The sequence below is a fragment of the Liolophura sinensis genome, chromosome 5 (genome assembly GCF_032854445.1).
Source record: "Liolophura sinensis isolate JHLJ2023 chromosome 5, CUHK_Ljap_v2, whole genome shotgun sequence".
Classification (NCBI taxonomy): domain Eukaryota; kingdom Metazoa; phylum Mollusca; class Polyplacophora; order Chitonida; family Chitonidae; genus Liolophura; species Liolophura sinensis.
In genome coordinates this window covers 9552182-9574707 of record NC_088299.1, presented here as the reverse complement: position 1 = coordinate 9574707, position 22526 = coordinate 9552182, and the positions used below count along the sequence as shown (strand labels likewise).

Sequence of the window (22526 nt, the reverse complement as noted above, 5' to 3'; positions counted from 1 at the left end):
AGGCCACAGACACCGTGCAGCTCAGGGTTAGCTGGGCTGATTCAGGCAGCGGCTGCGGCTTGGCAATAGGACAGTTGACATGGCTTAAGTTTGACGGCTCTGATCTGCTGTTAGCCTCTGTAATAACAGATTGGACTGGCTGACAATGAGCTCGGCTCTGCCACACAGCTCACCTAATTGCTGATATGAATTTCCATTTCTAGGCTGAACAAAGCCCGGGCAGATGGATCACCAGGACTGCAGCCTTCTAGTAATGCTCCTCAAACCCCCTTTGATATCGTAATTCACAGGCACTTTTATCCAGGGAGCGCTCAGCTGTTATATGGTATTGTCTATCTATGACAAGTTGTTCAGCATGCACTATCAGGGCACACCACTGCTGCTGAACAGGTACTCTTATCTTACCTGGTTACAACATGACTATCTACCAACCTGTCCCTGGGGCAGATGTGAGAGGCCACAGTAAGCTATGGAAGCAGACACAGGAAGACGTGGAGAACTGGTGGAGGAATATAATGGTTCAAACAGGAACATGCATGTTTCATGCCATAATGGTGATCATAGGACTGTTAAACTGGCATCGCTGGCATGGATATGGGTGAAAGTGCCAGGCTGAATTTCTATACATGTACACTGCACAGGGATCAGGAAATGCAGTGGCATTTGAATGAGGACATAACCCATGCCATGACATTTAGGATGACGACATAACCCATGTCATGGCATCAAAAGGGAAGATATATAGTGAAATGACATAAACCATGCCAAACCATGCCATGCCGTCAAGAGGGTAGCATAATCCATGCCATGATATCATGGAATAGTACATAGACCATGTCAAGATATTCAGGTGCCGAAAAAGACATCATGCCAGGATTTAAAAGTGAAGGATGTAAGCCAAAAACACGAATAGACATATGCCTGACAACAGAAACAAAGCACAGGAAGAAAAACACAGAGATGACCGTGGCCAGATGAAGTGATCAAGTTGTCGCTGGTCTTCAATGCAACAGAAATACAGGGGTCATGGCAACAAAGAGACAATGAACCATCGCTAAGTGGAATCATACGCCAGGATGAGGACACAAGCTAGCAACTGCATGTCATTATATAATGACCCCTGAGCACCCTGTAGCACCTCCCCAGAAGCGATGCAAGGGTTGATGCCAGGTGTGGACAGCAGGCCTGGCATCACTAAAAATGATGTGTGGATGTAAGTATAAACATGCCATCTAAGAAACAGAAGGATGGTTCAGAGAAACTGTGTATGTTCAGACGTGCCTGATTACCCGGCCCTGGCACTTACCACTTACCAGCCCCTGCCTTAGCGCCTTGTATACTCTCACTGTGTACAAACATATAGTATATCAGGGAAAAGCCACACACAGTGCGGACCAAGCCAAACTGCCCCAACATCAAAGACCCCAACAGTTTTGCAGTGGCATAAACAGTTTAGCACATACCCTTGCCGCTGGTTTCTTAAGGCTCAGCACTTGTAGCCAGATACACTGAGCAGTACTGAAGTATGGATCAGTCCCCCATTTAAACCAATGGGTTTTGAGTTTTTCTGGCTATGTCCTGTGCGCTTGCAGAAAGAACACTCCATCATGGTACCTGAAGCCCCTCTGTGTTTGCTCAGCCCACAGACTGCCGGGGCTGGTCTTGCATCCTTCCCTCATACAAATCTGTCCCATGACAGATGACTGGAACCTCTTCCACAAAGAGGCATTAAACACCATCTCTTTATTATCATTGCCATTTTGTCTAGTACTACATTTTCCAATTTCATCTAATTCTACTGTGCATTTCTGTATGCTGAACAATTAATTTCTCTGATCCATTATGCCCACAGCTCAGCATAACCCCTGCCACATCACTACCATACATGCCCACAGCCCATCATAACCCCTGCCACATCACTACCACACATGCTCACAAACCCATCACAACCCCTGCCACATCACTACCATACATGCCCACAACCCATCATAACCCCTGCCACATCACTACCACACATGCCCACAGCTCAGCATAACCCCTGCCACATCACTACCATACATGCCCACAGTCCATCATAACCCCTGCCACATCACTACCACACATGCCCACAGTCCATCACAACCCCTGCCACATCACTACCATACATGCCCAGTCCATCATAACCCCTGCCACATCACTACCATACATGCCCACAGTCCATCATAACCCCTGCCACATCACTACCATACATGCCACAGCCCATCATAACCCCTGCCACATCACTACCATACATAACCCCTGCGACATCACTACTACACATGACCACAACCCATTATTAACCATTTTCAAAAGCTGAAAAATAAGAAGCTAGACAACACTCTGCTTTAGCCGGCTTTACCTACGTGTAAATGAATACCTGAAACTGGTTCGGCTATACCACAAGAAACTACTTTTAATTCCCTGCATTTGCTGCTGTCAAGACAATAGATGTGAATAGATGTTTCAAGCATATTTCAGTTAGTGTAACTACCTCTTTAGGGTGTTTACATCTGATCTTTCAACTATATGTTTCACCTGGATTTCATATTCATCTTCATGCCTCTTTGATATCATAACCAGCTTCTTGCCACTTTGTTCTCACATTCAGACTTGTACAACTTAAAATTTCACATTCAGCTTTTTGCTACCTGAATTTCACGCCCAGCTTTTTGCCACTTGGAATTCTCATTCCGCTATTTTGCTACGTGAATTTCACATTCAGCTTTTTGCCACTTCTAACTCTTGGTCAGCTGTTTGTCACCTACGTACAGACCCGATACTCTGCTCTTAGTGTGGATAATGGCTGGAAATTCATAGCTAGAAGCTGGGCAGGGTAACCCACAGGGGGGTTGTCTATGTTCTCTGTTCCAGTGACTAGATCAGCAGTATGTGAAGAAATGTGAGATGACAGGCGTAACTGAATCCCTGCTCCAAGGACAAAGGCAGTCTGCTAATCTAGACCAAGATGTGACCCAACAAACTTCAGGCTTGTATGTCTGACTGACAGACACAGGTTATTGCCTGCAGGGAAGGAAGAGATTATCACACTGTGTCCTGACCCCACCTCACCTGTGCCTGGTGCAAATGTCTTAGGAGACACCTTCTGCGCTCGTTAAGACTCACACTGTACCCGTCAATTACACCATCTTGGTATTATGTGGAAGAAAACCAAAGTTCTACAGATGTTTTGTGTCTATTCCAAGCTGCTCTCATTAGTAATATTTGTATATATATTTTTTACTTGATTGTTGTTTAAGGCCATAGGCAAGAATTTATCACTTTACATATGATAGTCGCAATTGTAGTATAACACACCTGATGAATTTATATTCACAGATAAAATTTGAGAACTTTATCTGTGAACTTGTATACAAAGAGTAGTACAAACTAATTAATACAATCTCACTCCACCATAACATAATCCCGTCCTATGAAAAATCGCATTCTGTACGCAAGACACTCAACTTCAATAAATGCATTCCCGGGTACATTCATCATAAAATCATGGACACACATTTAAAGTGAAATCAAACAAAAAGTAAAATGCCATAACGTAAATCAGCCCTGCCAAACTGACCCTGAGGTACTAACGGTAGGATCAAATTTTTAGACAAAAAGAAACATTGTGAAATTCATTAACATTTTGAGGATCCACAAAGCAACAAAAAAGACAAAGTAATGCAGGTTATAAAGAATGCTACTGTAGTTTAAAAGTAACAACACTAGCATCAAGAAAAAAACCACTTCTAATTATTTCCACATTACACGTACAGGTAGACTGTCTTAAAACCAGACTGAAGTGTATGACTAAGGACATGGTACACCACTTTTCAGCACGATTCCCAAAACTCCTGCAACTAACATAAAGCACTACATACCCACACCTGTGCTACACCAGCAACTATCTCACTAAGATGATACATCTTGGTAGCTTTATCTTTGGGTGACTTTGGATGATGTGAAGAACAGTTCTATCAAAAGTTCCCATCCACTGCTTCTCTCCATGCTGAAAATCTGGCAAGGCAACACCCTCTATTCACATCATTTTGAAGACATCACACAAAAAAAAAAACAAGCGTTTTGTTATCTTGCATTAAAAGGCCAGATAAAAATGTCAACTTACCGTTTCTTTGTGTGGCAACATCTCTTTTCTGATCTTGAAGAAGTTCTTGCCGTATTGTCGGAGCCCTTTGACAAATCGCTTCTGAAATCACACAATAAACAAGGGAACTTTTATAACTTATCCCGAACTAAATTTGCACAATTGAGCACGAACACTGAATTGGACTGCACTAACGGGTACTGTATAATATAATCTAACGTGTGTATGTTTCGCAGTAAGCCAGACTTTTAAATTTCAGGGCCTCATGGGCATTAACATTACAATGACTATAGAGATAGATGTTTTTATCAATTTTACCATGATGGGACACGATAACATGAAGACTTACTCCTAGAACATGATAATAAATCTGTGAAATCAGCAGGTGATGTGCAATGATGACATGACGGAACATTAGCAATGATGACATAACGAAACATTGGTTGATTCATAAACTCTTCCCTGCATACTGTTTTACATCCACAAATTCAGATAACATTTTAATAGCACGATTGAAGACTACTTAAAACGCCTTTGACAAACAACAGCTCTACCGTAGCTAGGGTTATGTTGGGTAACGTACATAACTCACAAAATTTCAATAAACCATACCATAAATTATTGATCACTGGGCAAAAGTGTGTATTTACCTCATAAGCGGTGCACATAAATATCACTGATGTGCACATTTCTTTATTCGAGGTGCACATTTATTTCATGCTACAGCAGGTGTTTTAATGTTTTTACTGCTGAACACATAACCAGTTAAGGCTTTAACTGTTCTCATGTTTAAATGATCAAAATTTCGATTTGATGTACTTTCATAATCCTTCCCAAGGCGTTATTTAGAAAGGAACTGAAATCTTTCTAGTTTGTGTGTGTGTGTGGGCGGGGCGGGTGTAGGCAGGGGACTACAGCAAAGCGTTCTTGAAACAAGAGAGCTTTCGTATCGGTTGGACTCTCCTGCAGTGTTGTCGGTCGACCGCAGAAGCCACCAAAGAGCTGCCCAACTCTGCATGACTCATTCAGAGCATCTAATTGCGTGTTGTTCAACAACACGTTCTAATCCATAGACACTTAACTGTATCACCTTCACCATGGAGAATTATGTCACCTCTGCCACATGGCCTCACATCACGCCTGTCCCCAGAACAATGGGTGTCAGACTAAGGGAGCCCGGTGCAGGCTTCTTAGGAAGGGGCATGTTACCAAGGAACTGAAGGAGAAGGTCAGAGTTCATCTTGGCCATTGTACCTCCATTGCCATCCATTAAAACCAGAGCTATTCCAAACACCATGTGATTGTCATTTCTAAGTCAAAATGCTAGCATCATATCTTTGCCTGCACACAAGTTAGCAAAAAAAAAAAGAAGAAGAAAAAAAACAAAAACAAGTCATTTACATCCCTATATTTCAAATCTTACTTGACAGCAAAGAATAGTGAGTATTTATATGGTGGGTCCTTGATATTTAATGTCATATTTCAGCCATGCCACTGTGATCGTTTCAGTTGAAGACTTTGACCCAAGACATGCAAAAACATCACTTTTTTCCTTTATTTTATCTGCTGATGTGTATTTTTTTTTCTACACACCCGTTACTGCCTCTGTGAAGTATAATGGTGTATCTGTACGTTTGTCTATTTATCTCACAGGTGATTTACGCTGTGCTCAAGAATATTTCACTTATATGATGGGTGCCGGAAACCCAAAAACCATCCCCATGTTGCTGCCAGACCTTCCCATGTACTACATCCGTACACTACTGGACTTCTGTTTTCACCAATATCCAGAAGTACCTTTCCTGTTCATTTATCTTCTTCTATTTCTTTTTTGTCCATGGCAGGCCAAAGCTTTTTAGACTACAAAAAAAAAGTACATTAAAGGTGACCAAGAAAAATGAGAACTGATGTAAAGAAAAACAGAGAAAAAAGTAAAAAAAAAAAAAAAAAAAAAACTTATGGTCCATGTGATCTTTCACTGGTGTTGAATTTAACACATGTACCCAGATTGCTTTTTCTAAGTCGTCTGGAATCCGTTTCACAGCCCAGAACATAAATATTGATTTCCTGGTAAAAGGCCCCTGTGTGAAGAGCCGCAGCGGCCATCTTTTTTTGCGCCTCTTGTCACCGGCTCAGCGACTAATTTGATCTATAAGAACAGGCAGTTCGGCTGTAATCTCGCCTCTATAATAGTTCCCCTAACTTCTCACACTGCGGCTTGAGTGGCGCGCTTTGTTCAAATTACGTCCACATTTGCAAAAGGAGAGATATTTCTTTTCCCTTCTCTGCAGGGTTTGTTAGCAATGAACATCAAGCCAGCAGCAAATATCTGATAGAAAGCTGACAGATGCTCCTGTCTCACTGCCTCAAAAGGAGCAAGGTTATTAGGCAGCCTGCTCATTGTGGTGATGCAAAGTACATTTTACATATAACCAAAATTTTAAACATTTCCTTAAAACAGACTACAATGTAATTTGCTTCAAGCATTTCATTGACTCCGGGAACTGAGCATCAACATTAAAAATTCAGACTGCTCCTTGGTGATGTCGTTATATTATTTATTTCACTTCTGACAAACAGCTTGGTATATTCATCTGTCTGCTCGTCAGTCTGCTTGTCTGTCTGTGTAGGTCAGTCAAATTTCTGACATCCTACATGTACCTTTTCAACACGGACCTTTACCTTAACATGTGGCCTGAGGACTAGGTAACCTGGGACTTTTTCTGGGATGTTTTTTTCTTACGTGTACAGTGAATCGACAACGGACAATGAACATGGACTTTTTCTGGAAGGTCACTTTTACATGTATAGTGAATTTGCGGTTGTTCTCTTTTCACAAGATGAAGGGAAATAATTGCTTGAGGGGTTGACTTTAAGAGGGTCTGAGGCGTGGGTTGTGTGGACTAGATAGAGAGAGCAGGGAATGCAAACATGCCACAAAATGTCACCCTTTAAAAGACTTTTATTTTTTTACCGGTGAAGTATCGAGTATCGGTTTCTTTACACCCACCAGAATGCCTCAACCTGGTTTAGCAACCTAGTCTAAACCAGCGTTGTGACTCTCCCCCCAGAAATAATACATGTGAGCCCCGTCCCAGATCAGACTCTCCTCATAGATATAATCTTTCATCTGGCCCAGAGAACGAGGACGGTAGCCATGAGTGGTACCCACCTCCCATTCATCACTAGTTCACAAATGAACAGGTCTGCCGAAGCTCATAAGTCATCCCAGTGTATATCCAAGAAGGCATCATTGCAATCTAATCTTGCTCTTTACTGTCAGCCTGCTTTATTACAGTATTTCTTTCCTGTCCCTAGCCCTCCTATGGGGGATAGTTTTCCTGCCACATCGGAGGTGAAGATCTAGATTTCAACTGCGCAAAGGAACCATAAATCATATTTTGACGATCGCTTCTTTAACACAAGAGGTTATTGCCGGCGGCCTCGTCTATTCGGCATGGCGATTCATCCATCACGGCACTGAACTTTCAAGTCAGACAAGGGAGTTAAGTCATCAACAGTTACCATAACATGTCCTATGGGTGAAATCCATTTCCTGTAACCCCTTGGCACTGAACTTTCTACAGCTTTTCCACCAAACTGATGAGCAGGAGAAATTGACCAATCTTTCTGACTGATGCGAGATGATTGATTAATATGTGGCACTAAACTTCAGACATTTCAATTAATTCAAAGGATGTATGCCACAAGAAGCAATCAAGTTTCACAAATAAAAAACTCTTAAATGGCCTTGTATGGTGGATGAAACAATCGGAATCAGGAAAAATCTAACAAATGAAGGATGCTAAAATTTGTGACCCACAGTAATAGTGAACACAGAGATATATATACTTGTATGGTCTTATAAATACTACTCAATACCCAAGGTTTAGTTGTTAATTCTGTAAAACTAGGCTACATTTAAGGGTCACTGAAGAGAGGTTTAACAAGGTTGTTTAAGCACAGTTTTGTACATCTACTATTCTCTGAACATCAGCCATGTCTGTTGTCCAAGGTGACCTCTGTATTTGACCCTGTATCAGCTATAAAGCTAAATTCTTTTGAGCTTATGTCAGATACCATGTCACAAACAAAAAGTGAATAAGCTGGTTGAAATTTAAGACAGTAGACAGGGTAGACTCGTTCAATAACTTAGTACAGGTCTGTACATTTTCAGTGCAGTGAGCATAACCATCCATTTCACTTGCTAAGATAGCTACTAACAGCTACCGCATTGGTGAGATTGGCTCCTGATTCATTTTGCTGTGCCAGCATGGTGACCACCACGCCAAGGAGGTCCCCGTCACATTTTAGATTGTAGACACCAGCTATTTCTCTGGTCGCATGTACAAAGGTCTGTGGATGGCTGTGTATTTACCTTTGGGCTCTGCCCAGTTTCCTTCCACCATAATGTTGGTCGCCTTTTAAGTGAAACATTCTTGAGTATTTCATAAAATGCCAATTAAAAAAATAAAAGCAGTCTAGCTGCCATAGATCACCTAAGACTTAGTTACCTTAGTTCTGTCCAGTACAAATATGACTTCAGAAAGTCAGGTACACAACAACAAAAAAAACAAAACAGAGTCTGAATAAAAACACTGGATTTAGGGCATCCCTGCGAAACGGAACGGCCAGTGCTTAGTTACACCCATGACTCCCATCCCTTCATATCACCATACACAACACATATGTTCCACAGGCCTCCATGAAGTCTCTTTGGTGTTACAGTGGGACCGGACAAATGTATACCAACAGTGTCAATCCATCATCCCGCCAGCTTTAAAGTAACACACAGGTTATACACCATCCTGGCACTTCAATGAGCCCGCTCCATCTCCATGGCAATTGAAGGTCTTACATACACGCCATCCATCATCCAATAGGAAAGCGATTGTCCCAGGCCCTCAAGACTCGGCTCCGATCCATCAGCCCTAGTCCTTGTCAGCTGCCTCGTAAATAGCACAACTCAATACAATTTGGATTAGGGTATTTCTGCCGTTTCGCCACAGATGAGGGATGCCACTTCAGCTCTATTTGTTCCCCTGATAATCTCTATTAGTTTGCTAACTGAGATGCGACGACACAACTGCCCTAGTAATCAATGTACAATGTGCCAACCCCATGCTTGATTAGCCCGCCTTTATCGCCGTGACGACCAGCCAGCCCTTCACAAAAGGGATATGACTAATTACTTGCTGTAGTCAAGAGGCATTAACGGAAGACTATGACATGCTTTGCCTCGTCAACAAACCCAGCTGACAGCCCATGACCTTGAATTAACGAATAGGCTCGCTGTTTCCGATCTTTCCAACTCTTGACCATAGGCATGGCTGTTCAGCTCATGCCACATACCCTGTAACATCACTAATGTTGTCGTTGTAGCAAGAATCAATACTAAGCCTGTCATCATGGAAGAACATACTGAAATAGAATAGGTCACTTGTGCTATGAACTAGACAATGACACTGATGAACTAGAGAGGAGTGCCTGGTGTCCATCCTGAAATCATTACTGTCAGTCAAAACTAAATCTTCCAATTATAAGACAGGCCCGGATAGCACAGCTGGTGGAGCGTCCGCTTTTGGAGCGGTTGATCCGGGATCAATCCTGGGTCGAGTCACATCTAAGACTTTAAAAGAGGAAGTTGTAACTTCCTCACTTGGCGTTCGGCATGAAGAGGATAGTGCAACGACTGGTTGACCCGTATCAGTATAATGGCTCGGGCGGGGCGGCTTACTTGCCTTCGGTAAGTCGTCTCAGTGAAGCAGCACTAAATAAAAGAGCGGTGGAAATCCGTCCTGCAACAAGGAGGCACATTACATGTACCTGCACCCTAAGGATTCCTTTGTCGTCATATGACTGAAAAATTGTTGAGTACAACGTTAAACCCCAAGTACTCACTCACTCCAATCACAATAGTAGGCTGTACTACAGAGCATGATTAGTTCTTGGCCTGGTGAAGAAAGATGCATCAAAAAAGATGTCATATATTTGAAGAGCAGATACTAAAGAATATACCAAATATTAAATAGTATATTTTCTAATTACAGGAGAATTCTCATGTGCAAGGGTGGAGGGCATATTCAACACAGCATTATTTGCTGGTTTGTAGGATTTCTGCAGCGTAACCTGAATGACAATATTCTATGCTTTGAACATCAAGCATAACATCAATGACAACAGACAGGTATCATTCAAAATGTTTTTGATTGTTGCTTGACGCCATAATTAAGAACTTCTCACTTATAAGATGGCGGCTGATTTTATGGGCAGTGGAAAAGAAAGCACCTGTGGTAAAACCCCTGCCCGCTGGCAAGTCTGGCTCATACTAAATACACAACATTAAACGTTTCATCGATAAAGATGTTTTATGTGGAAAACCTTCCAAAATCCAGCAGAAATAAGCTGTTTTATTGTGATCTGCGAGCAGTTTGTGGTTCTGGATAAGAAACCAGGATGGGCCAGCTAGAGAGCATGAGGAATGTCTACCAAGCTAATTCACTGCATTCTATTTTGTCATCAATCTGTGTGGAAATCAATAAAAGCAGCACAGAGGCGCAGCTTTATGGTTGCCTGCTTTCCTACCCCCTTCCATTTAGATCACAATCGCAGTTAAAAAGGACTCAGACTACAAATACCCAAAGATTATACAACTTTACAAACACCTCCAGAAATACTTTCCTTGAACGTTTCTAAAGAAACGCAGTAAACCCCCGGGGCAGTTACATCCAATTTAAAACATGCTTAAGGTAGCCTTATAAAAGGTATCCAATGAACTATAATAAAGATCGTTGCCATGGTAACTGGAGACTGATGGGTATTTAAGTACTTGGTAGCCCCGGCCATTGATTCCTCATAACTTTTCAAGTCCAATTGCGCAGCAGAAGATACAGTGCACACATTTCGGATTAAACCAGATTTTTATCTTTGCTCCAGAAAGCTTACACAATTCTGAGAAAAACACACTGAATCATGGTTGATAATTTTGAACTGATGAGAAAAACCAAAATGATTTCTTTAACATACCCACCTGTGAATTTATAGCACAGACATCAGACAGAATGTTTATACAAGTAACAATGGATAACACACTGAATCTTGTATTAGTTACCACTTAAAACATGTCCGTGATATAAATGGTATCATGCATCAAACCAAAACTCCAGGGACGGCTTGCAGAAAGCTATCGTAGACTAAGCTGACTGAAACTACCATGGCAACATATGTTAAGCACTTATGTTGTCATGGCAGCGACAGTTAACTTTGCCTACCATTGCTTCTGCAATAGGCTTCTGGTTCTCAAAATTATGCTTCTGAAAATATCAATGTTTCTTGTTCACTTCACTCAAAAAGATAACGTCATATTTATTGCTTTCAGGGCTTTCCTTATCGATGTCCTTATCAACACGGCATTTCAATGCCCTGCCCATGGTCTGTGAACAATCCCAACACAAGGGAACACTAAGCAAAGGGAAGCTGTGGCTTAGAGAGTACAGGAGAGTTTATTTTGATGCCAGAGGAAGTGTCTTAATCAGGTAGAGCTTAATGCCAATCAATACACGAGGAACTGCGCTTTGGTGAAGACGATCCATAACCAAAGGGCAGGTAATTCATTATTGTGAACTATGGACTGGTTCTGGGTTTTTTTCAAAAGAGAAGCAAAAAAAAAAACAAATGAAGAAAAAGAAGCATGTATTCTGGTTACAAGCTTTGTTCTGTGCAAGACTGAAACCGTGAAACAAGCCACCCTTGTAAATATAAACAATATTATGAATTTCCTTGTTCAACATTTATGTACAGTTCCTGCACTGAATGTTTGCTTTTTCCCTCAAAAACATCACAAAAACAAAGATTCTTCTCCACTTATAGTCAATTCACTAATTATTTAGTGAATGGGTAAAATTTTATGAACATGCCGCCAACACCTTTGCTGCAAATACACTTTACAGCAAGATGGCGAAAATACCATTAGTGTTATTGGCAATAATATGCAAAGCATCATTCTTCTACTTCATGTGTTATGCAGTACCAATTTGCTTCCATATCTCAAAGACCATGTAATCAAACCAATGTACAAATAAACTGTATTAAAAGGAAAAAATGACGAACAAGGGAGATAACTTAGTCTTCATAAAATGCCATAATAAATTACATTTCATTTGACTTTCATTCAGTAGTATGAATTATTTTGTTCACTGGAGTTAAGGTCATTAGAGGCTAACCCTTATATTCCAGTATTTAGGTTTATGATTAGAAGAAATCTGGATAAAACCATAGCAACACGACAAGTTTTCAGACAGAACGCTACAGTTTTGCATGCAAACATCGCCCTGATTGCACAACCCTTTTACATATGTGAATGAATAAGTGATGCCTTTTTCTTCTGTGGAGATCAGCATTAATGTCGAAAACAAACCCACGCATCTGTACATGTAATCACGGTACATCAATCAAATCTCTTTTCATCATATCACGGTTGTAATGATTATTTACTGTGTAAATCTCATCAATGGAATTGTACAACAATGTTCATACTGTTGTCTAAAAAATTACAACCTTTTGACACACTCTCCACTTCATCAAGTTAAAAATGTTGAGCCAAGCCTGTTGAACATCAGGTCAGTTTTACAATATTTAGCAAATTTTTGTCTATAGAGCAACACCAACAGACAGATGCAGGTTAACCAGAAATGTGAAAGTGTGTGTCCAAACATCTCTTTCTTAGGCCATTTTCTTCGAGCAGGGTGTCCAGATTTCATTTTTTCCTATCTCTCCCAAGTTAAAAAGTATTGAAAACATGGAGTTCCAATTTTTAGATTCACCATCCACATAAATAGCTGGATAGATAAGTGGCTAGTCAACCTTACACAGCATCCAGGGAGTGTAGCCATTTGTATCTCACGGCCATCGCTGCTCTTGTTTCTCTCCCCCCCTTGTAATACTATATCAAGCCTTTGAGTCTGAGGCGTGCTATCACACCTCTACACCTGACTAACTCCCGAAGCAAATTCTAGCTGTGCTAATAACACAGGCCTGGCATAATCAAAAGTTTGGGGAGAATGCATTTAGAGCACATATCTCACCCATGGTCTTATAACAGGGGTGTGAACATAAACCTGATCAAAAACAGACTTTTGTATTTCACCTTAAGTTTGGGATGTAAAGATGAACTTTCGGCATATAAAGGCCTTAAAATGATACTTTTGTTGACTTCACTTAAGTTTTTTTTGACGAGACCTCAAGTGGACCTATAAGGTAGATGAATAAACCAAAAATAAGCAAAGTTTGTCACTAGACAAACTTTAATCTCCGGGTGAAATACAGTAAACCCTGTTTTATATTATAACAAGCCTTACCATTTCATCCTCAGTCCATTTCCTCTCCACACTGCGAGGTACAGGGCACTTAACTAAGGCCTGTAGAGCTTTGCCCGTGTCGTAGTTAAACCTATGGAGCTGCAACAACATCAAACAAATTCAAGTACAACTTTAAACCCCAAGCACTCACTCACTCACTCAAACATATTCTTTTTTACATGTGGCCTTACAACCTATAATAATTCTTAAGACTAAAACAAAATTAGTCTTTTAATTTACATGCCTACCAACAACAGCCCGTTAATAAGAAGCGCAAACTGTTTACTAGAAAATGCCTGGCATTAGAAAAAACTTCAAAATGTAACTTACCGTATCCATGGCATTGATAGTCGTTTCATCCATGGAGGCAGCCTGGCAGCCATCATCTGTCGAACCGCCATCACACATGCCCGCGAACGCTGCTACGCTCCTGTCAAGTGAGGAAATACAGGAATATGGTTTAGTCCTACTATCCTGTAGTATTCACATACTTTGACATCTACACAAGTTAAATCCTTTAAAAGGAGTTTCAAGTCAATGTTGCCGAAACTGCTGTATTCGTTTGTGAAATTTATACAACACCTTTTCATCAGAATAATTTCATCTACCTATTTTATTTCTCATATTTGTCAATATTTGGTAGTAGTAATGTGACAGTTATGCACATACTATTTTACTGTTTATTTATTTATTTTATTTATTTGATTGGTGTTTAACGCTATACTCAAGAATATTTCACTTATATGACGGTGGCCAGCACTATGATAGAAGGAAACCTACCAGGGGCCGGGGGAAACCCACGACCATCTGAAGGTTGCTGGCAGACCACTTTACTGTTTATTATCCCAGCAAGCTTTTACATATCATTTCCCTCTCAAATATGTGTAAGGTTGTTTTCTACATTAGACTATTTTTATTCTATGAACATCCTCAAATACATTTCACACAGCCTGTTGGTGAAAGAGCTGATAATCAACATACTAAATTGAGCTCAGCAAAACCAACAGCTCTGGCTGATTTTGCTTTGCCCTTAACTCAGGAGATTTCTCAGGTACCAGGAACCGAATCCACAAAGACATTTCTCACTTGCGTCAATTTGGAATACAATCCTAACGCTTATTTTTCTGTTTTATGCAGCAAAATTTTGTCCACCTTATCAGTGTTATCTTAAGCCAAATGTCCCCGAATTTCAACTTTCGGTACCAACAACTCAACGTTTTGGAAAGATTTCAAATTTTGACTGAAATGAAAACTGGCTTTTGTGGAATCAGCTTCAGGTCCTTTATTTATCAATAAACACAGAACTTAAATCAAAAATTGCGAGTGCTTAAAAAGCCGAACTCAGAACAGAAAAGGACTCAAATTGTTGTTGGTACATTGTTATGCTGAAAAGAATCAGTTTACAAATTTAACTCTCCCTCGAGAAAGGCATTTAATTTCTAGTTGTGTTTTGAATTTTTGACGTAAGTCTGAAGAAATGTGACAAACCTGTCCCCAAGGCCTGGTTTTATGAAACTTCTTATGTTTTTTGCTTAAGCAAATGTGTTTTCCTTAAGTAAAACAATATTAAACTTATGTATTGGTTGCCTTGTTTTTTGGGGTGGGGGGTGGGACACCACATACTGAATTTGAGAAGTTTCTTGAAAGTAGGCTCTGGTTTTTCCTATTAGCCCTGGTCCCAGCATCGCCAAGCCATCTCAGACATAAGTCAAACTTAAAAATCATATTAACATTGTCATTTCTTAAGTAACAAGGTCAAAGTGTTGCTGGGCAATGTAAACTCTGGCTAAGTCCTTGTAAAACAAATTTCAGCTAAAACAAGGGAAAGACATACATCAAGTTTAATGACCTAAATTTTAACTTAAATCTCAGATCACTTTGTGATCCTGGGGCCAGGTGTCTTCCATAAACCTGACTGTTTCATATGAGTGCAAATATTCTAGCATCAAAATGTTAAAGAACATTGCAAGAAAATACCGCTACACTAGGTATGTTTACCTGGCAGCTCGAAGATACATCATCAAATCTCCATCCATGACACTGCAAGGCCTCCATCGTACCTCTTCAAATGCCTCCGTTTTCTCAGGCATATCTCTGGGCACGACATCAGGCTTGTATTCAGGTAGGCGAGCCTACAACAACAACAACAGCCACTTTTATTACTCAAAAACTATGATGCCCTAAACATACAACAGCAACTCAGACTTACAACGCCTTCCTGTTTCTTACTGATGTCATCAAGAAATTTATCTCCAATGGGGATAATGGAGTTAATTGTTTCACAACTGTTGGGATGCCTTCACAGTAGTGACTTCAATTCACAGTTAACCTTCTGCACTGTCTATCATTACATAACTACATCGCAGCCCTAGAAAACTTGTGCAAGTAAAGGAAAAAGTAACTGTAATGTTTTACATTTTAGATGATTAAATGTTGCTAATGTATGCATATTCTTACAATTCAACTGACCTGTTGTAGAGTGAACAATGCTTTAGTTGAATCAACAAGCAAAAGCATAAGTTTCAGTCATGAAATCAAATGCAAAGTGGGATAACTTGCAATTAAAATGGACCCTCATATTTGCCAAACTGTTCTTGACAATAACTTTGTGCACAATGTGTGCTGTTCATTACCTGGTGGCTTGAGCCCACCCGAATCTCCCCCTGCGTGTTCGCCAGCCTTTTGGTTTCCGGGTGTACCCGAGGACATAAAAAAAGGAGTCTTTTTCGGGTTGGAAATCTTTGGCTGGAGAAGATATCCTGGTAGTGGGTCACCTGACACTTCCCCCTGGAAAACAAAGCAGTGCAACAGAGAACAATTACAGGACCGACCTGTTTGGTGCAATCAAAAACAGGATGACAAGCGACATTTTTTATTTGAAGGACATTTTACCGCTGTACTCAAGAATACTTGACTTATAACAGGGTGGACCAGCATTATGGTGGGAAGAAACCATGCAGAGCCCCGTGAAAATCCACAACCCACCGCATGGTTCCTGTTAAACCTTCTATGTATGGCTGGAGAGGACGCCTGCACTAACCGGACTTAACTCACAGTGACTGATTCGGTGAGAGGCTCCTGGATCACTATGCCATGCCTGCCGTGCTAACTTCGTCGGCCATGGACAAGCAAACAGGACAATGCACTGACAAAAGGACTAGAATTAATAGGAACACCTACCACGTAGACAAAGATATCCATGTGTGTCGTAGACAAATGAGGAGTTTTATTTTGTAACATTCATTAATTATTTTATCTCATTCGAGCTTAATGCCCTATTCAATTTTTCACTAATATGACACTAATATATTTTGTGGAGAAGGAAACCAGAGCGCCCGAGGTACAAAACCGCCAGCCTTTGGCAGGTAAGTGAACAAACTTTCCAACATGTGTCCCTGAGAATGTCGGCTACAAGGCGAGCACATCATCTATGTCATATTAGTGACTGACAGGATAAACCAATAAACTTCATGCACAACTATCCAAAAAAGCCATACGAGTGCAATCAACCACTTATTGCCCACCAAGGCCTCAAGTGGATAACAGTGGAAAAAGCGAGAAATAAATTATAAACTCTTGAGCATTTCTCATTCAAGCACAATAGCAATTAATATAGCCTCCGTGATCAGAGAATGTTAATTACCCAGCGAAATATCAGGACTTACCTTAGAGCATTGACAGGATAGGTATCAGTGGCATCAGAAATAAAGAGCTCTCGTGACTGGATGGCAGAGTTATTAATCACCTGATCACGCGCCAAATCTGCAAAGATACAAACAATAATTCATTTTAAATATTACTGTCATAATAATACTTATCATTTCCAGACTGGCTAACCTAAACTTTTTTATTTATTTGATTGGTGTACGCTGGGCTCGAAAATATCACTGGCGGCCAGCATTACTATGGGAGGAAAGTGAGCAAAGCCTGAGGTGAATCAGTGGACGAAGTCACTTGAACAGTTTTGATGTCGTAGCACAAATGATGTACTGCTGTATTTCTTACGTGCGCAGTGCTTTGTATTGGCATTTGTATGTTTAAATATTCACTGATGTACACATATATGACCATCTGTTTGTAAATGTACCCCCAGGAAAAACAGATATATCATGACATATTTTAGATACACAGCACATTTACAAGACCTGTTAATGAGGCCACTACACATACATATATCCTTCATTCTTCAACCATCGCTGTGAACAATATTTTGAAACATTCTGAGAGAAATATGGGGTGTAGAGAAATAATCTGCACAGTTTTCTGAAGGTTGCATCATTCAAGTTAAGTCTGCCATTTTCATAATAATAGCGTGAAATTGCTCTAGTGGTCGAAAAAGTTGAAGATTTACAGTAACTGACATCCACAGCTTTGTCTTATTTCTCTGCTCATGTATTCCCAGTGAGCCAGATACTTGTACCCTTAACACCTGAGAGGGTAGTCTGTCCTCACCACATGTTTGTAAACAGGTACCTATTCTCGTTAGTGCCTACACCTGATGATAGCAGCTAGTTGTTTCTGGGGATGGAGGGTGGGGGGTGGGGGCAGTAAACAACATAAAAAGCAGCAGCTTCCTGTATTTCACCTACAATTTGGTACGTAAAAATGCATTTTAGGATGCCAACAGATACGTTTTTCTGATAAGAAATTAATAAAACTTCCACAAAATGTTGGATCAATCAATCAGAATCAACAAAATGAGTCACATGAATAATGGTAAACTTTAGGTGAAATATGCTATTTCTGTGCCAATTAACACTGGGCTAAGACACAAGGGTAATAAATCTTGTCCAGAAACAAGCCAGGGTGCCATTAACAAAAAAACTAACTCACAATCTACATGTATGTCTTACCAGGCAAACACAGCCTATGTAGTTTTTGTCTCCAAAATCGAATGAAAAAAGGTGAATAAATTGCATGGAAAGTTGCTCTTTCATGTGTGAATAGATTGAGGAATTAAAGTATCTAATAAGGCAGGTGTTAAAAGGTGAGCCTACCATGTAATGGAGTGTGAACAGAGTCTGTACTGTGTAGTGTGCACATGTGGTCATATAACCAGTATCTATAGGCAGAACGCTATTGTTACACATTCAAGGCATCCACTACTGTGTTGATAACTCACCTTCCTTGCTGTCATATTAATCACACAGACTGAGCCAACAAAAACTAGCCTCATTTTTGCGTGCTGGGTACAGTGAAACAATTGTTCTTATACATGTATTGCTAGAACTTCGCAATTGTAAAACTTACTTTCTTTCTTCCTCCAGGCAAACTACTAAGATAAGTAGTCAATGCACACTAAATTGCACAGATAAACAGACATTAACTTTCTCATGCGAGGAAAATGAAGAGTAAAACACAACCCTGTTTTCATCCAACAGTTCACACCGCATCCTGTGTGAAGATTAGAGGATAACGTACCTTGAGATCAGCAAGATAAAGCAACTCGCTATATTTATCAAGATACTTTAAGTGTGCAAGCACAAATATACAAATATATGGGACTCGTTACACCTTACAGGCTGCATTCCCACAGATATACAGATGCATCCGCATTACTTCACGTCATCACTTGACACATTCCTTTAGTGTCTCCAAGGTATTGACAACACTGCAGTCAATCCACTCCAGCAATAAAAACTTGTCAGATGTGTTAAAAATGGTACATGTTCCATTCCGTCGACGTTACAGAATTGAGTGAAGTAAGTGGTAAACTGCTGCGAATTAATGTACATGTACAAAACTTAACGGACAAGTAATGTAAGTGTAATCTACGCCTGTGGAAACACAGCACAACTCTAGGCCCCCTTAATGCTAAAAAAAATGAGACAATGCATCCATACCTACAACAGGTGTGTAACAAACGCCATCTAGGCCAATCATGTAACACTGCATAAAAACGATCAAGATTCATGAAGATACCCCTAATTCAGGTGTAATGCTTCAGAACTTATTTGATTGGTATTTTATGCCATACTCATAAATTTTTAATGTATCCACAGAGGCCACTATTTATAGGTGGACGGGAACTGGGCAGAACCTGAGGGAAATCCACGGCCATCAGCAGGTTTCTGGTAAACCTTCCCAGGTAAGCAATATTTCAGGGGGTGAATACCATAGCTTATTATCTGAGAGTCAGGGAGACAGGAGCATGGGTATCCACCAGTTTGATACCACATGGTTACAAGTACATGTACAGCAAACATCTGTGTGTTGTCATAAGGTTGTCTGAGAGTCAGGGAGACAGAAGCATGGGTATCCACCAGTTTGATACCACATGGTTACAAGTACGTGTACAGCAAACATCTGTGTGTTGTCATAAGGTTGTCTGAGAGTCAGGGAGACAGGAGCATGGGTATCCACCAGTTTGTTACCACATGGTTACAAGTACATGCACAGCAAACATCTGTGTGTTGTCATAAGGTTGTCTGAGAGTCAGGGAGACAGAAGCATGGGTATCCACCAGTTTGATACCACATGGTTACAAGTACGTGTACAGCAAACATCTGTGTGTTGTCATAAGGTTGTCTGAGAGTCAGGGAGACAGGAGCATGGGTATCCACCAGTTTGTTACCACATGGTTACAAGTACATGTACAGCAAACATCTGTGTGTTGTCATAAGGTTGTCTGAGAGTCAGGGAGACAGGAGCATGGGTATCCACCAGTTTGATACCACATGGTTACAAGTACATGCACAGCAAACATCTGTGTGTTGTCATAAGGTAGCATCCAGGTTATAACCCCATTCAGGCTTATATATAACCTATCTCGGACTACAACAGTACAGGTAGAACATAACTGCAATAGCAACGTCAAATCAGACTGGCTGCAGACAGAACCGCCTTATCACAAAGCAATTAATATAGGCTAATAGATCTACTGATCTGACAGCCTTGTCAATGCTAATGATGTTCTCTCCAGGAACAGGTTATCAGCTTAAGTCTACAAGGGTCCTGTCTTCTCACCGCAGCCTTCTGGGGATGCCTGTGTAATTTATACAATTAGCTGGGGGCAGGGCCAGAATGATGTATCAGAACTGGAGAGAGAGCTGTAGTGGCTTGATCTCTGAGGTGACTTGATAAAAGCTAACGTATCAGCATTACTGTCACATACTGCCGGCATGATATACGATGTAATATTCGCCTCAAAACTTATAAACATCTCATCAATCACTCATCACAGGACAGCTACAGATATTTTGGATCCAAGCAGGACACAATTCACTTTTTTTCTCTCACATTAAACCCCAGGTTTGAATGTGAGAATTAATACTGAGTTTGTTGTTCTGGTGACTGAGGCATGACCACCCATGACAGAGGCCGTTCTCAAATACTCCCTTCTCCCTCTAAAACTGTGTTATCTCGTAAAATCCGCAACATAAATTATACTATAATATCCACGTATATGAATATATAAATGAGGACTTATCTTTCTTCATCACATTAAATTTGCATAATTGCCTACATTGTACATTTATTTTAACTAAGACTTTCTACCGCTACAGAGCTTGATTCCTCAAACTTTTCACATATGAGAGAGCATGTTTCAGGTCAATTTATGCATGTTTGTAATCTGATTTTGGATACAAAACTGCATTGACTGGAGTGGCCAGTTTCAGGGCTTCACAAAGAGTATAATTTTAACAGTCTATAAAGAAGAATGCCTTCAAAATGCTTTGAATTAACACTTAGCAAACACGCAAAAAGGCTGAAGGATTACAGCAATAACAAATGACATGTCATTTACCTGCAAGTACTTGTCCACAAACAGGGTACATTGTGTAACACGACGAACAATATACATACAAGTACTTGTCCACAAACAGGCTACATTGTGTAACACGACGAACAATATACATACAAGTACTTGTCCACAAACAGGCTACATTGTGTAACACGACGAACAAAGTTCATACAAGTACTTGTCCACAAACAGGCTACATTACGTAACACAATGAACAATATACATACAGGTACTTGTCCACAAACAGGCTACATTGTGTAACACGACGAACAATATATATATAGGTACTTGTCCACAAACAGGCTACATTACGTAACACAATGAACAATATACATAGAAGTACTTGTCCACAAATAGGGTACATTGCGTAACACGACGAACAATATACATACAAGTACTTGTCCACAAACAGGCTACATTGTGTAACACGACGAACAATATAAATACAGGTACTTGTCCACAAACAGGCTACATTGCGTAACACAATGAACAATGTACATACAGGTACTTGTCCACAAACAGGGTACATTGTGTAACACAATGAACAATATACATACAAGTACTTGTCCACAAACAGGCTACATTACGTAACACAATGAACAATATAAATACAGGTACTTGTCCACAAACAGACTACATTGTGTAACACGACGAACAATATAAATACAGGTACTTGTCCACAAACAGGCTACATTGCGTAACACAATGAACAATATACATACAGGTACTTGTCCACAAACAGGGTACAATGTGTAACACAATGAACAATATACATACAAGTACTTGTCCACAAACAGGCTACATTGTGTAACACGACGAACAATATAAATACAGGTACTTGTCCACAAACAGGCTACATTGCGTAACACAATGAACAATATAAATACAGGTACTTGTCTACAGGGTATAATGTGTAACACGATGAACAATATACATACAGATACTTTTCAGGCAGACTTTCTCGCTGTAGAACAAAGGCCCCATCCGGGGCCAAATACAGGAATATTTTGAAACCCTTTGGAGGTGCCCAATCTACAGCATACTCTAAAGAAGCCAAAATTATGGAGAACACTATCTGATAAATTTAACAAATGTTCTTAAAATTCTTTATATTCATGTAAACTGAGGGTGCTAAAATTTCAACCCATGATAAGTAATATTCATGTTCTAATATGCTATAAAAGAAATTAACATATGGTTAAGGTTTTCTTAATGTCTGAAGATATTTGAGCCTAAAAAATGCCCAGATTAAAAAGCCGTATTTGGCCCTGACTTCAAATTACCTTCCTTGAAGTCACTCTCCAAG

The 22526-nt window shown here is 40.2% G+C and overlaps 1 protein-coding gene across 1 annotated transcript in view; it reads right to left on the bottom strand.

Moving 5' to 3' along the window:
• The window catches only part of LOC135465439 (arginine-glutamic acid dipeptide repeats protein-like), a gene marked incomplete at its 5' end in the record, with an annotated part of 102511 nt that overhangs the window by 39844 nt on the left and 40141 nt on the right, over positions 1-22526 (bottom strand). Inside the window, 6 exons of the mRNA XM_064742678.1 lie at positions 4142-4222; positions 13477-13575; positions 13807-13906; positions 15475-15608; positions 16110-16263; positions 17142-17238. Coding sequence (XP_064598748.1) covers positions 4142-4222; positions 13477-13575; positions 13807-13906; positions 15475-15608; positions 16110-16263; positions 17142-17238 — 665 coding nt within the window. The remainder of the gene's footprint in view (positions 1-4141; positions 4223-13476; positions 13576-13806; positions 13907-15474; positions 15609-16109; positions 16264-17141; positions 17239-22526) is intronic.